The 17,212-nt window shown below is 42.9% G+C and overlaps 1 protein-coding gene across 1 annotated transcript in view; it reads left to right on the forward strand.

Moving 5' to 3' along the window:
- The first annotated feature begins 7,053 nt into the window (after nucleotides 1-7,053).
- The window catches only part of PLEKHN1 (pleckstrin homology domain containing N1), a 47,588-nt gene continuing 37,429 nt past the window's right edge, over nucleotides 7,054-17,212 (forward strand). The window contains exons 1-2 of the mRNA XM_089536913.1: nucleotides 7,054-7,133; nucleotides 15,303-15,402. Coding sequence (XP_089393039.1) covers nucleotides 7,054-7,133; nucleotides 15,303-15,402 — 180 coding nt within the window. The remainder of the gene's footprint in view (nucleotides 7,134-15,302; nucleotides 15,403-17,212) is intronic.

Genomic DNA, 17,212 nt, shown 5'->3' on the forward strand with positions numbered 1-17,212 from the left:
CCTGGTCCTAGTCTCTGGAGGAGCAGAAAACAAGCTTGCTCCCTCCTCAATATGACACCCCTTCAAATATTTAAACGGGGCTCTCATATCACCTCTTAACCTTCTCTTCTCCAGGCTAAACATCCCCAGCTCCCTAAGTTGTTCCTCATAGGGCTTCATGGTTTCCAGACCCTTCACCATTTTAGTTGCTCTCCTCTGGACATGCTCCAGTTTCTCAACGTCCTTTTTGAATTGTGGTGCCCAGAACTGGACACAGTATTCCAGGTGGGGCCTGGCCAGAGCAGAACAGAGTGGCACTATGACTTCCCTTGATCTAGACACTATACTTCTATAACATTACACTATCACATGTTATTTAACATTGTATACCTGTTTTTCTCTAATATTTTCTGTGGTTATTAGGGGACCACGGTAGTTTTCTTTTGCATGGATAACACCTCAAGTCTCACAGAACTTTTCCTTTCAAAGGTTGGGCAGGAACGTAGCCAAGGGGGGGTTCTTGGGGTCTGGACCCCCCCTTCCGTTAGATAAAATGAATGGTGTGTGCTGCTGCGCCGCCGCACCCAAGCCCCATTATAATGGTGGCACTTAGTCTGGACCCCCCCTTCCCAAAATCCTGGCTACGTCCCTGGCAGGGGCTGCATATCTTGCTGCACTGTTCTTAACTTGCACGATAAAATACTTTTGTAGAGTTCATGCAGCAAAATAACTAAGTGAAGGAGGCACAAGCCAAGGCAAATTTAGCTTTAGCCTTGAACTTGGCTTGGGATTTGCCCAAGGCTACCATCTCTCCAGCCGAGCCACCTCCCTCTGCAAGATAGGGATAAAACCACCAACCTGACAGTGATTCATATCTCTTCTATTTTGCTTTTGCTTGTTTGTTTAACCTAATTGAGATTATCGTGACCTCGTTCCGAAGGATTACCGATGAATATTCTCCAAGTATTTTGATCCCTTTGGAAATATTTCACAAAACGCTGCTATTATCATGTCTGGTGTCTTTCAAATAACAAGAATAATCGGTCACAGGATTACAGAGCTGAACAGGATCTCAAAGAGCATTTCGTCCAGCTCAGTCAATGCGGAAAATCTGTTGCTGCTCCATTCCTAACAGATAGCCATCCAGTTTTACTAATGGCAGAGAAACCTTCAAGAGGGGAGGGAAGTGCTGGGTGCAAGGAATGTCTCTGGACATATTAACGCATATACTCGACTATAAGTCAACCTCATGTATAAGTTGAGGGCAAGTTAGGGCCAAAAATATGGATTTTGCTACAGCTAGGTCAAGGATAAAATTTAGGGGCATATAGCAAAGGATCTAAAGGATGAAGCAAAGCAAAGCAATGTCAAAGAACTTACAAAAGTCCAGCAGACATAACACTTTGCACTAACTCTTAAGGATGGATGGATGAGAGAGTAGAGGGAGTCAGTGCTACACATATTATACTCTTGCTTTTCACCAGGAGATGGTTCCTTCTTTTAAATAAGAGCTAAGATACAATACTTAACGCATGGATAAGTCGACTCAGGTTTTTTCTGTCCATTTTTGACCTACATTTCTAGACTTATCCATGAGTATGCAGTACTTTTGTTCCCAAAATCTTTCCTCTGTGGAACATCAGATGTCATATTATACTAAATCTGTGTAGTTCAGTATCCTTTAAACTAGGGATGAGCAGTTTCCTTAAATCATTGGATCCCATAGGGCCATGCTCCCGCACCCAAAAATACAGGTAAAGTGAGATTCCATATTAGCCCTGCCTTCTTAATAATATGTTTGTGTGAAACATCCACAGTCATGCTAGGAACAGAGGTCTCTTTGAAATTTTGGCTTTGGTTATGCAGCAAACTCTGGTGTTGTGCAGGTGGGGGAAAGATGGAGGAAAGGGAAATCTAAGGCCTGAATAGACAGGCCAAAATAAAGCTGCTTTGGGTCACTTTGGAGGCATGCTGTTTAAATGACAAATGCATCTTAAGAGGTCAGAAGCTGCGCCAAAGCTGCGCTGCAATCTTTAGGACTGAAGCATGGCTTTGGCGTGGCTTCTGGCCTCTTAGAACGCATGCATCATTTAAACAGCATACCTCCAAAGTGACCCAAAGCAGCTTTATCTTAGCCTGTCTGTTCAGGCCCTTAGTTCTTGGGCATGAGGTTCTCCACCTTGGAATGGCACCAGATCACTGGGATTTCAGGCAGACTTTGCCAAAATTACCTGGAGATACCAATGGCCGAACCAGACATGTTGCTTTCAGCCGCACTGCCACTGGTCTACAGCCTTTCCTTTTCTCTTTGGAGCTGGCATTACAAGATGGAAGGAAGGAAAATGGATTATAGGAAGGGACTGGATACATCCGATAGTTGTTAGATGGCCCTGGGCTTTTAAAAAACCCCAAAACAAAGCAGCCATATCTGTGATTTCTTTTACTCCTACTAACCCACCTTTTAAATTGAAGGCAGACTTCAAAAACTGGCATCCCAGGTCCAACTGGAAGATTAATAAGAGCAAAAATGATGCTTATGTAAGTCACATTGGAACATATATGTGGGATCGGTCATTGGAGTATTCTCTTTCCACGCAGCCTCCCACCTGCTCCGCATTACTGGCCAGACTCTTCCTCCAGTCTCAGATATCTATAAATAACCACCAGTTGCATAAAGTTTTTCCAAGAGCCGAGTCTATCGCCTAACACTCTTCAAAAAACAAAATCCAGAATTTATTTATTTTAAAGTACCTTACTACTAGGAACACAAACCTGTGACATGGCTGGGGGCTTTGTTTAAAAAGCATTGTTCTTACTAGCGGAAGCTGATATTAGGCTGCATCCAAGCAAAACAGAATGAAATCCCTTCATAGATTAATGAAGGCAAGGATATTGGGCAACAGATGCAGAACTTCATGTCTGAGGCACTGAAGTAATTGGAGATAATTGGCAGCAGAGGAGAGAATCATAGAATCATAGACTTGGAAGAGACCCCAAGGGCCATCCAGTGCAATCCTCTGCCATGCAGGAACTCTTGATCGAAGCATCCCCGACAGATGAGCACGGTTCACACTACATTTGCTCTGATTGCATTTTCTTGCTGCAAAATAAAATAACCCACTCGTGGTTCACATTCACAAATGAATTGATTCAAAATGGATCCGTTCCAGCCGGCCGAAGATCACATTTTAATCGATTCCGATCCGCATCTGGTTCACGCTTGCGCGGAATCGATTTATCCAAAAAGACGCTGAGAAAAGTCAGCGTCAAAAAGACGCAGGTGAAACGGGTCTTGAGAATGGCTCCCTTCTCTGAATTGCTACAGCGATTTGGTTCAAGTGCGAACTAGGGTCATTTAGGCCTGATACAGACAGGCCAAAATAAAGCTGCTTCGAGTCACTTTGGAGGTATGCTGTTTAAATGATGCATGCGTCCTAAGAGGCCGGAAGCCACACCAAAGCCATGCTCCAGTTCTAAGGACTGGAGTGCAGCCTTGGTGCAGCTTCCTGACTCTTAGGATGCATGCATCATTGAAACAGCATACCTCCAAAGTGACCCGAAGCAGCTTTATTTTGGCCTGTCCTGGTTCAAAAGATCCGGTTTAAAAGGTAGTGGGAATGAGGCCTGTAATGATCCCCGGCGCCTCTCCTTGTGTAACTTCAAGGCATTAGCCACTCATAGAGTCCAGTGGATCTCAGAGTTTGCAGAACACCTCCTTGCCCAGCATCACTTAAGACAGAAAGAATGGAAAGGATGAGGAAGAAAACCCAAAATAGTCTCATGAGAACTGAACACGGTCAGCGGTTAGTATGTTCTCTAAAAGCTGCCTCCCGCCCTCCATTGTTATGAAGCAGCCGTTGCCTCTTCATCACACAAGACTTAAGAGTCTTTTGTAGACACAACGGCTTGTGCAAATCTAAGCACACCGGGCGAAATACCAAAGCGATTCAGCTGGAGAGATACTACACCGAGAACGCTTTGATTCTTTCACTCTTTTTGGGTGGGACCTTCATTATATAGCATCTAATATATTTAATGTAGAAGAGATGAGAACACCTCCGCACAATGCTGCTCCGAGCAAGTGCTATTTGTTCAAAAGGATCACAGGGAAAGGATGAGCAAAGCGAAATGACAACAAGGTAGATGACACCCAGGTTCTCCAAAATCTCATTAGATTTGAGATTACAGCCCATTTCTGTTGCTATGTATTTAGCACATGAATTAAATACAGTTTCTCATGTCTTTATTTTTAATGAAGACACTAATACTGCTTTGAAAGCTTGCAATATATATTGTATGCATTTGAGTTGATCCCATAAAGGTATCACTGTTTTGTGGATTTTGCATGCTATTGTCCTAAGTAACATCTTGTTATGTGAAGTCAAAGGCTTTTAAAACATGGCAGTAAACTATTTTCTCTACACGCTAATGGGAATTAATGACTTTTTAAAAGTAACTTTCTATATAACTATAAACATTTTGATGGATCTTTTGAGAATTCAAGAGAAATACTAAAGTGAGGGAATGGCAAGCAGTTGCCTTCTCACAGGCTGCATCCACACTGGAGGAATAACCTGGTTTGGCACCGCTTTAATTGCCTTGGCTCAAGGCTATGGAGTTCTGGGAGTTGGAGTTTGTTGTGGGTCCAGAGCGGAGCAGAGAAAATGATGCAATCGGGGCATGTGTTGCGTAAACCACGATCTGATGTCCAATCGGTCCATCGATTTGGATTGCGCATCGATTTATCTGTACGTGGGAATGAGGCCTTTGACAGTCGAAAATGCAATACTAATAAACCACAGCTTGCTTTCCTTCTGCGACATACAAAATCTGATGTCTGAAGCAAATGCCTCACTCTGCGTAATGGCAAAGCCATCTCCCTGACGGTGCCTAATGTTACCAAAACAAAACAAAGTCGCATTGCAAGTAATAAAGCGGTTTGACACTGCCATGACTCAATGCTATGGAATTCTGTTTTTGGTTTGTTTTTAGTTTTGTGAGATAGTTATCCTTCCTTGCCAGAGAGCTCCAGACTAAAAATCCCAGAGTTTGATAGCATTGAGCCATAGGAGGGAAAGTGGTGCCGAAATGCTTTGTTTTTGTAGTACACCAAAGCTTGGGTTCCTGACTTACTGGGATGGTATAGTGTTTTTTAATGTTGTAAGCTGCCATGAGTTCCAGTCTTGGGAGAAGGGCGGGATATAAATCAATATATTCCTCCTCCTCCTCCTTCTCCTTCTCCTCCTCTTCCTCATCATCATCATCACCATCTAGGAAGTTGTAGTTCAAAATAGTAAGTTTGTGTTTCCCTTCTTTCAGTGTACAGTTAGTTGCAAAGCCAGCCGAGGGGGAGAAACCCACCAAAAATATGAATCATGCCTTTGGAGGAAACTGCTTTGGACTTTCCCTCTTTCCTTTTTTGTCTCAACAAGCCTGGCTACTTACAGGTGAAACTGGCAAGGAGTCCTTCTGTCTCGGTGGTTGTTGTGATTTTAAAAGTGCCTGGAGGAAGATAAGAGTCTGTTCCTCCAGAGACTAGGACATGAAGCAATGGATTCAAACTACAGGAAGAAAAAAGATTCCACCGAAACGTTAGGAAGAATTGCCTAAGAGTAAGAGCTGTGTCCGACAGTCAAATAGCCTGCTTCGGAGAGTGATGGAGTCTCCTTCTTTGGAGGGTTTTAAACAGAGCCAGTAGGGCTTAGTGGTTTGAGTGTTGGATTATGACTCTGGAGACCAGGGTTCGAATCCCAGCTCTGGTATGGAAACCCACTGGGTGACTTTGGCCAGGTCACACTCTCTCAGCCTCAGAGGAAGGCAATAGCAAACCCTCTTTGAGCAAATATTGCCAAGAAAACCCCTTAGGAATGCCATAAATTGGAAACAACTTGAAGGCACACAATGACCAGAGGCTGGATGGCTATTTGTTGTGTGTGTGTGTGTGTTCTGATTCTGTCTTCCTTCCTGGCAGAAGGGGGTTAGACTGGATGACCCTTGGGGTCTCTTCCAACTCTAGGGTTCTAGTTACCTGTTAGGAGGTCAAACATATAGCCATGTTAGTCTGTAGAATCAGTTTGTAGAGAGATCTTCTAGCACCTTTGAGACTAAGTCTACAAAAGCTCATGCTGCCAACTTCTTTCTTTTAGTGAGTCTCAAAGGTGTGATAAGATCTCTCTCCATACTGATTCTACAGACTAACACAGTATTAAACTAAAGAAGTTGGCAGCCAACTTCTTTCTTTCAGTGAGTCTCAAAGGGATGACAAGATCTTTCTCCATACTGTTTCTACAGACTAACACAGTTATATCTTTAAAATGAAGACATTGGCAACCAACCTCTTTCTTTCAGCGAGTCTCAAAGGTGCAACACAATCTCTCTCCATACTGATTCTATGGACTAACATGGCTATATCTTTGAACTAAAGAAGTTGGCAGCCAACATCTTAATTTTGGTGAGTCTCAAAGGTGCGACAGGATCAATCTCCATACTGATTCTACAGACTAACACGGCTATATCTTTGAACTAAAGTAGTTGGCAGCCGACGTCTTTCTTTCAGTGAGTCTCACAGCTGCAACACAATCTCTCTCGGCGCACTGTTAGGGGATCAAATGACCCCTTCAGCTGTTGGGAAGGAGAAAGCGCCACAAAAGAGTTCCTGCCTAGCCTTGTGTTGTGCCTCTGCATGTGAGACAGAGAGACACAGAAGAGCAAGAGCTGTATCACAACCCTTAGGAAGGGAAGTGAGAGCACCCAACCTTCAACAAAACTGCCTTAGGCAGAAAGGCCTTTTATTCCCAGCTCACACACCCATCAGAGTCACTCTTGCAGACGGAAGTGGGGAATGTGTGCATGACACACTAACACACACATACAGAGAGAGAGGCTACTCCAGCAGCACACTGGCACACCTCCTCTGGCTTCACACCCTCCCTTGTCTGTGCTCTCCAAAGAGCACTGTCTCCTCCTTTCTTTCTTTCTTTCTTTCTTTCTTTCTTTCTTTCTTTCTTTCCTGTTGGCTTCTGTTTTCTCCCCAGCTGTTCCTGGATTAGAGGAGTCACTCTCTCCAGCAGCAACATGGGGAACATGGCTTGTGTTCCCCAAGCACCTGGGAGGTTCAGATATTCCTTCTCTAGGAAGCCCTCGCTCAGGAAAGAGTGAGTATTATTACTATTATTATCTCCAAGTTTGCTTTCAAAACATTTTTTAAAGTCTCGGTGGAAAGAAAGGGAGTGAAAAATTGCATTCTCTGGCTGTGCCTTTGCAAGGAAAGGTTTTTGTCTTGACTTGCAAACAGGAAAAGAACCAAATCGGACAAGCCGCTTTTCTTGGGGTTTATAGGGACCTAGTGTTGAAAGGACTATCACACTGGGGCTAACTGGGGCATTAAAGAGAGATTAAAGCGCATTTAAAGCATCCCGCAAATGAAGCAGATATGGCGAGTAATTGCGCCGATGATTATCGCACGCAACTGTGCAAATAAAGTGATAGCGGAGACGCGTTGTCGCTGAAGTCTCAAAAGTAAAAAGATGTGCGTTAATGCTTCTTTGTGACCACTTTAACGGCAGGTTTGGGGCGACATCGCGTGGAATCGTTCCACGTAATTTTGCGGTTTTTGGTTTGTAGGTACAGCGCTGTGTACATACAAAACTACAGTGCTTTATAAATAAATCCTAATAATAATAATAATAATAATAATAATAATAATAATAGTAATAGCACTGTAAAATTTTACACAAGGAGATAAAATATACACAAAACCTGCAGACAGCGTGCGATCTGCAAACCACATGAAGTTACAAAATTAAGGCCTAATTCAGTCTACTTCCTCAGATGCATATAATACTGTATTCACTGTTTCTAGTTGTATCTGGGCTGGGCTACATGTTCAATTCATGCATTAAAGCCACACCAAGTGTTTAATGCAACTGCATGGTTAAAATCAAATATGAATTCAAGGTTGCATGGGTATCCCTCGGCTATTGGCAATAATGGACGGACACGGACACCCCTTTTCACAGGATCTGGTGTCCGATTTATAATCCTAAATATTGATGTGTATTGTGATTCATAGTTCTCCATGCAGTGCAGCCCCAAAGAGGCTGCTTCAAGAATTAATGCTTGGAAAGAGCTGGGAAATTGTGGATTTATTTTTCTGTATGCTTTCCTGGAAAGTTGTCATTGGTATACAGAGCAAGCCTGCACATGTCTGCTCACAAGTAAACCCCACACAGTTCATTGGGGCTTAACCCCAGCGTTCATAGAATTGCGTCTCTATTTGTTCACTTCTTGTATGGTGCGTTCGGTAGGGAAAACTTTTCCGACCGCATGTACACTTCTGCACACTCCTCCTTTTGCTCTCTGTGTGTACAGTTTCTTATGGGCCCTTGCACGCCTGCCAGATTTATGGCAGCATAAGGTTTGATGGACTAGAGCCCACTTCAGCAAGCAAAGTGGGCATGAAACCGTATGCCACTATAAATCCATTAGGGTTTAAAGCACTCTCTTTGTCTTTCATAGTGACTTCTAAGGAAACAACCCCTATGGCACCCTAATGGCAAATCAATTTATTATACCATGAACTTTGTAGTTTGTAACAGCCTCCTAGAATCACAATGTTGGGAGTTACCCTGAGGCCATATAGTCCAACCTTCGTTATGTTTGCATTTGTCTCTATAAATTAATAACATGCATGTTGTTTGGTAACACATTTGGTAGCCATTTGGTATCCTTAGGTTTGTATTTGTCACCATTAAAATAATAACATGCATGTTGTTTGATAACGCACTTGGTATCTTTATGTTTCTGCATGTTATTAATTTGTCTCCATTAAATTAATAACATGCATGTTGTTGATAACATGGTTGGTGATCATTTGGTATCTTTATGTTTGCGTTGGTCTCCATTGAATTAATACTATGCATGCTGTCTGATAATAGCATGCTTGGTGATCCTTTGGCATCTTTAGGTTTGGGTTTGTCTCCATTAAAATGATTATTGATAATGACATCCATGGTAATTTTGACCGGGACGAATTCTAGTAACTATAATCTACATGAGCCCATGATGGGACTGGATTGCAAAACCAAGGCGCTTGTTGTTATTTCCTGTGCAAAATGACCTTTCATGTAGGAAGTTCAGCTTGTCTTGAAGGGTGGACCTCACTTTCAGGTAAATCTGTTCACTAGAACTGCATGTCTTAGGCCAAAAGAAGGCAATTTTGGTGAGTCCAAGGGCCACCTTTCTGCCCTAGGACATTCTGGGATACTGAAATATGCCAGCTTCCTCCCATCCCAAAACAAAACTGGAAAGCTTCCAGGAGAGGCAATTCACTCCTTCTTTTTTGGATGCTCTGCAGGGAGAACTAAGACCTGCAAAAACAGTCTGAGATCAAATCTGCACTGCAGAAATAATGCAGTTTGATACTGCTTTATTTGGGTTTGTAATTCTTGGATTTACACCTAGCCTTCTCTATCAGAGTGCTCTGGTGCCACCACAAACTATAATTCCCAGGATCCCATAGCATTGTTTCTGACCTTAGAAGCCACATATACAGTCCCTAGGAGCAGAGTCACTCTTTACTAGCTTCTGATTTAACCCTCTGTCTCTTGCTGTCATTACATGCAGACTTAAAAATATAAGATTTGGGTGTTTTAAAAACTTCATAGGCCTCCCTGCTTAAAAAGGGTTGTCTTGTTTTGGTTTTGTTTGCTCATGCAGAACTAACTCAGGCTTACAGTTGAATGGCAACACATGGATGAAGCTGCCATTCTAAGGGGTGCCTCCCAGCCTGGTTCCTTCTTGGAATAATAAGGTCCTGCATAGATCCTAGATCAGTGATGGCGAACCTATGGCACGCGTGCCAAAGGTGTCACTCAGAGCCCTCTCTGTGGGCACATGTGCCATCATCCCAGTACAGAGTTTGCCAGAGTTTGTTACTAGAAAGCCAGAGGGACACGGCACTTTGCAATAAATAAGTGGGTTTGGGGTTGCAGTTTGGGCACTCGGCCTCGAAAAGATTCACCATCACTGTCCTAGATAGATTAGGCCTATCATGGTCAGCTAAGCATACATACAGTCTCTGTGTATGAAGGGCTGGAGAATTAGCCTAGATTAACTCAGTGCTCTAGCAATGTAAGGGTCAGCCTCAGATTTCTAGGTGCCTAAATCACCAGCCAGAGAGCATAGTGGTTTGAATTTTGGACGGTGACTCCAGAGTCCATGGTTCGAATCCCCGCTCAGCCATGAAACCCACTGGGTGGTCTTGGGCAAGTGGTGAAGGCCGTTGGTCTTAAGAAAGGAGTTAGACAAATGGACGTAGGAAGATATGGTGATGGCAGTTGTCACTCTCAATTACTAAATGACAGCTCCATACATAGAGGCATGAATACCAACATCTGAGGAGGAACAGAACTACTGTTGTCTTCATGCAAAAGCAAACTGCTGCAGCCTCTCCTTGCTTGTCTGTCCTTCCTTATTAATAACTTCTGCCGTCTTGACCACATTCTGATGTTGCTTGGTCATATACGTCCCAGCTTTCATCTATGAAACGTTGGAGGGTATGTGGTCATACCCTCCAGCCAGCGTGGTGCAGTAGTTTAAGCATTGGACTAGGACATTGGGAGACCAGGGTCCGAATCCTGGGTCGGCCATGGAAACCCATTGGGCACCCTTGGGCACCCTTGGGCAAGTCACACTCAGCCTCAGAGGATGGCAATGGCAAACCTCTGAAGAAACTTGCCAAGAAAACCCTACTCTAGGCGAGTGCCTTAGGGTCACCATAAGTCAGAAACGACTTGAAGGCACACCACCACAACAACATGTGGTCACTTAGCAAAGTTTTTATCTTCATAGACTCTTTTCTGTATTGATTGGTCTGAGCAGCTTGTCGGCATTCGCCACAAAGCTCCAATATTGCAGAGGGCATATTCTATTTAGCATATGCCCAATTTTCATGCCAACTTTCTCAGTTTCATAGACAACTGATACTACCCCATGGTTGCATGTTGAAAAGGAAGCCTGGCTGTTTTTCTTAGATGGAACATTCTTGATAACAGTCTAAAGACTCCCACTGAAAACTACTGGGTTAAATGACACTTTGGTTCAGCTCAGCAAGCCATTTCTTTTTATGTAATGCTGCTGTTTTGCATGGTATTTCTTATACTAACACCACCATGCAAATAAACCCACGGACATTATCGCCCTGCAAATTCTTTTGCTTTTGCAAATTCTTTTGTTTTTGTTCACTTTTAATAAGGATGCACCGAAATGAGCAGGTTTCTTCATATTCAGGATGGGGAGAAAGGGGTTTAAAAAACTGAAATGCAGGACAACTAAAACTGACTGTGCTATCCCTCTAAAACCCAGGCTTTTAATCCTTACCCTTATTTTCATTTTTGCCATTTCTAGTGTGAAAAGCCAGCATATTGACTAGGTTTGAGCCCTAGTCTATGACTCCAGAGACCATGTTTCAAATCCCTGCTTGGCCATGGAAACCTATTGGGTGACTTTGGGCAAGTCACACTTTCTCAACCTCAGAGGAAGGCAAAGGCAAATGTGCAGAGTACAAGGCAATGCACAGAGGCCATGCTCATTCATATGCTGCTTCTGTGCACTTTAATGTGCCACCAGAAGAAATCTTGCCAAGGAAATCTCATTACAGGTTAGCCTCAGGGTCACCTTAAGTCGGAAATGAAGGCACACAACAACAACAAGTGTGCAGAGGTTAGGAGCTGATGCTGGCATGATGGCAGTGGGGTTTTCCCTCTTGTGCGCAAGGTGCAAGTGAAAGCTTCGAGCCTCTTTGCAGACTAGACTTTAAAAATGCCTTCTGCCAAGCAGACTGGGGAAGGAGGCATGGAGCCATCCAACTTCGCTAGTCTATTTTACTGGAATCCCTCTTTATGAGTTCCATCATGGAAGAAACATAAGATATATCTGTAACAAATATTGATGCTGCCCACTAAAAGGTGACTTGAATATTCAGGTTCACCTCCTAACCTCTTAATATAAAATATTGCAGTGGGCCAATTGGGAATTGCATTGTACAATCCCTATATATATGGAATATACATGTTGAATATCGTATGTGGATCAGTGGCCTAAGAACATGACTGATGACCCATTGTGAAATTGTAATGCACAATGCAGAAAGGCAATGTATAGAGGCAATGCTCATTAACACACTGCTTCTGTATATTTTAATGTGCTATCACATATATAACCATCCCACATGTACAATTTTGCTTATACCACCTTCAGCTGGATATGTCTGTGTGCATTGTACAAATGATTCACTGCATACATAGTGCAAATTGTGTCTCTGTATAAGAAGGTTAGGATAGGGAAGGGCTGCTATGGAAGAAGTGGACAAGATCGTAACATGTAAAGACATAACTCTGGCCACTAAAGTGAGGATCATCCAAGCCGTTGTGTTCCCCATCACAATATAGGAATGTGAGAGCTGGACAGTTAAAAGAAAAAGCCAGTAGGAAGGAAATCAACTCATTTGAGATGCAGTGCTGGAGAAGAGTGGATGGCCAAGAAGACAAACAAATGGGCCCTTGAACAGATCAATCCTGAACTCTCCCTAGAAGCCAGGATGACTAAATTGAGGCTTTCATGTAATGAATCATTAGCAAGGACAACGATGCTAGGAAAGGCGGAAGGCAGCAGAAAGAGGGGAGCCAGCATGGCATAGTAGTTTGGATGTTGGGCTATGATTCTGGAGACTATCCCGGCTCAGCCATGTAAACCCACCTTCAGCAAGTTCCAGTCTCTCAGCCTCAGAGGATGCCAAGGACAAAGCCCCTCTGAAGAAACTTGCCAAGAAAGCCCCATGTTTGGTCGCCTTAGTGTCGCCATAAGTTAGAAATGACATGGCACACAACATCAACAACAACAACAGCAGCAGAAAGAGATGAAGACGGCATGCTAGTTGGATAGCCTCAAACAGGGAGGACAGGCCCTGAACAAAGAGGATGAGGACGGAAAGTCTTGGAGATGTCTTGTCCACAGGGTCACCATAGTTGAGGTTGACTGAAGGGCGGCTAACAGCAACAAACTATCACTAACATGATGCCAGTCGGCCATGTTGGAAGGTAGATTTAAAAAGACACCTTTTGAAATCCGTTTTTGCCCATGAGGCTCGGGCACTGTTGAAACCAATGAGCATGTTTTCCTTTATTGTCAATTCTATAGAGACATTCGTCACCAACTGATTAGCCCACTACTGAGTAAACTCCCAGGCAAACCTGACTCCTTTTATTTACGCCTCTTATTGGACAACAATGATTATCCCTTAAGGTGGCTAAATTCTGTTATATTGTTTGTAAACTGCGCCCTCAACTGTCAAATGGTCATTTTATTACCGTGTAGAAAGAACTGTTTGATACTGTACATGTACAGTCTACTATCAGTTTATATTTTAATTTGTTATTGTTATATTGATAGGTTGCTCATGTGATTTTGTTTTTAAACTGGTCAATGACCGAATAAATTTTATTACATTACATTATTACATGATGCCAGCCTATGTGCAAAAGATGCTACCTATCCCTGTCGTCTGTGGTAAGGGTCCAAATAACTGCTTGCAACCCAGTCTTCCACATTTTGGAAAGACCCACTGTTTTAGTCGGGACTCTTAACTCAGGAGTAATACAGGGCCTTGGATTCACACAATCACAAAATCACAGTACAGGTACAGTAATCTAGGTATTCTGTTTGTTTCTGTTTCTTTACAAACATCTAGCTGACTATTATGCCACCCTACTCAACTCAAATAGTAGCTTACTATGCTGTGCTGCTATTGGTGACAAATAAGCCTAAAGCCTACTCAGCTTTATGGACCTTGAACTGTTTTTATTATGGGTTATTATTATCCTCTGTTGGAGACAAGCCTCTTTGCCACCCAAAAGTCAAGGTGGGTCAAAAAGAGATCTTTTTGGCTGTGGTATATACACTGATCCCATTTTTGCTTCTGATCAGATAAGTTTGGTAGGGTTCTTTAATGGTTTTACAAACCTATTAGACATATTTGACTCAAAAGCAAGAAGGACAAATAAGTATGTACACCAGGAGAAGCAATGCATCCTCAAAGGACTTGCAACACTGTTAAATAGGATTGTCAGCCTCTAGCTTTAGGATCTCCTCTGAACAAAACTTGACAAGAAAACACCACTGATAGGTTTGCCTTAGGGTCACTATAAGTAGGAAGTAATTGAGGGCACACAACAACAACAACAACAACAACAACAGCAACCCACTAATGAGTTAAAATTCCCTATTCAGTCCCAGTACCTCTAGTTAAAAATTGATTTAGAATAACAATAGGCTTGGGAAGTCAAGTGCCCTATCTCTGAGCATTGACCTTGGAGAGTGCCTGGAACTTCTGGCATGCAAACTATGCGCTCTACCACTGAGCTGATGTTTTCCCTTAAATATGAAGTTTGGGAACTTAGGTTTGCCTTGAAATTACACCTGGAGGCTCAGATTGAATATGGTGACGGAAAAAGATACTTGGCACATGATAGTAGTCACACATCCTGATAGCTCCAAGAGTAGTTTTATGAAAGGGATGCCCAGGCAGTATCAGCTGTAGCACACTGACTCAACATATGCTTTGCTTGCAAAACATCCTAGCCTGAAACTTTAGGTATGGCTGGGAAAGATCCCTATTTAAAGAACTGAAGAGCTGATACAAGTCAGTACAAAGGAGAACCCAACTGTTGGTCCATGCTTTCTAAATGATAGGTATGGATGCCAATCCAGTGCACATCAGTGCTTTGAATAGCTACGATTTGGCATAGAGAGTCTGGCATCCAAAGATGCATGATGGTGGGAGGATTCTGCAAAATAGGATCCTTAAAGTATTATGTCTAAGCTTTGGTATTGTTTCTAAGTATTGGTATTGTTTCTAAGCTTTGACTTCATATTGTTTCTAAGCTTTGGTATACAGCTACTACTAAACAAGATGGCACTATAGTTTAATTTGATATGAAATAGACTCCTATACCATTGATATCAAAGTAGTGGTTTGTCAAACTCACATGTCTGGAGAGAGTGTGCCTTTTCTTTCTGTCCATGCTTCTGCAACTGAAAAAAAGGAAGACGGAAACATTAGTTTAAGTGTGAAGTCGAAGGCTTTCATGGCTGGCATCCCTGGTTTTTGGGGCTATGTGGCCATGTTCTAGAAGAGCTTATTCCTGACATTTCACCAGCATCTGTGAATGCTGGCAATACTCTTCCTTGCCTTGCTTTTCTGCTTTGCTCTGTTTGCCTTGCCTTGATCTCAACTATGTTCCTTTTTTATTATTATTGCTTTGCAGACAAGAGAGTAAGAAAAAACTAGCTGGCCTTTTCGGATTTGAACCGGGACAGGAGAGGGATGTGAGCTCCGACAAAATACTCCAGTATATTCCTGGAAAAGTAAGTACTATGAGTTTTTGTGGGGTAACTATCTTATTTCTAATCACCTATATGACACTTTTAATCACGTCTGTGGCGCTTCTGATGTGCAATATCTTGTTTGCACTCACATCCCCTTTTGTCTTGGTCGCCCTAAAGTAATAATGGCCTTATTTTAAGAGTTGAGAAACTGAGACGGACATAAATATTTGATCAAGGCTGCTCCCATAGATTATGGCTGAGGAGATTTAACATGAATGCAAGACCCTTCGGTCCGTACCTAAAGTTTCTTTGGGAGGCAAAGCCATGGCAGTTTCAATTTCTTTCTAGTATCTGTCTGTCTATTAATCACCTATCAGAAATAGCTAGTACTAGATAAGTCGAAATTCTTTATTACGGTCAAATTGGTATGCGTTCAATGTTTCCCCCAACTTGGGTTCAAATCCCTGCTCAGCCATGGAAACCCATTGGGTGACCTTGGCCAAGTCACACTCTCTCAGCCTCAAAGGAAGGCAAAAGCAAACTCCTCTGAACCCATCTTGCCAAGACAACCCTGTGATATGTTTGCCTTAGGGTCACCATAACTTGGGCCTGCTACAGACTGCCAAAATAAAGCTGCTTTGGGTCTCTTTGGAGGTATGCTGTTTAAATGATGCATGCATCCTAAGAATCCAGAAGCTGCACCAAAGCTGCACTCAGTGCTTAGGAATGGAGTGTGGCTTTGGCGCGACCTCCGGACTCTTAGGACCCATGCATCATTTAAATAGCATACCTCCAAAGAGACCTGAAGCAGCTTTATTTTGGCAGTCTGTAACAGGCCTAGGAAAGGCACAGAACAAGAATAGTATTTCATACAGAGAGAAAATGACGCAGCCTAGAAATCTCTTTCCAATTGAAAGTATGACATATCTGTGGGTTAACCAGTAGGCCAGTTGTATTTGCCACAACGTTAAAGAGTTGTTAATGAGCTGTGATAAAATCTGCATGAATTAGCCAATCCACAGTGACTGTCTCCTCCCCATTGGCCTCAGTAGCAAGAATTCAGCATGCAAGGCAACTCTCCTCTCTGTTCAGGAATGCTGGCATGTTCTCAGGCTGCGTTTCCGCAGGTAGGGATGGTGATGACAGAGCCCTGTCACCAACCTGTATATCTGGAGTTCTCAGGGCAAAGAGGTGGGGAGGAAAAGATTGTGCTGCTCTTTCTGTTCTTTTGAAACGGCAGGAAACTACATTATGGATTAAGTTGATTCATCCCACCTGGGCTAAATGGCAGTTGCGCCCAGGTGTTCGAGAGAAGGTGGCACGTCAGCTTCTCTAGCAAGGTGTGCACATGCTTACATACCAACCGTGAACCCAATTCTAGTATAGAATCATAGAATTGGAATAGACCCCAAAGGCCACCCAGTCCAACCCCATTCAGCCATGCAGAAACTCTCAATCAAAGCATCCCCATTGACAGATGGCCATCCAGCCTCCGTTTAAAGACCTCCAGGGAAGGAGACTCCACCAAACTCCAAGGGATTGTGTTCCACTGTCGAACAGCCCTTACTGTCAATAAGTTCCTCCTAATGTTGAGGTGGATCTCACTTTAAATTTAATGGCTGCATTCTATACAATCTTGAGATTTGTAGTTTAGAGTTCTAAGGACCTCATCAAATTAGTTTGGCTCATCCTCCTTTTGCATTATCCTTACAGTCCGAGGGCTTTTTATCTAAGAGCGACCACAAATTTAACCCTCTATGGAACAAACAAAGAGTGGAAAGCACTCTTCTGTCTGTTGCAAAGGCATCCTCAGCTGCTATCATATGTGAAACGTTGCAGGGTATAACAA

This window comes from Sceloporus occidentalis, unplaced genomic scaffold, assembly GCF_023333645.1.
Source record: "Sceloporus occidentalis isolate IW3139 unplaced genomic scaffold, rSceOcc1.0.p SCAF_8, whole genome shotgun sequence".
In the NCBI taxonomy this organism is placed as follows: Eukaryota; Metazoa; Chordata; class Lepidosauria; order Squamata; family Phrynosomatidae; genus Sceloporus; species Sceloporus occidentalis.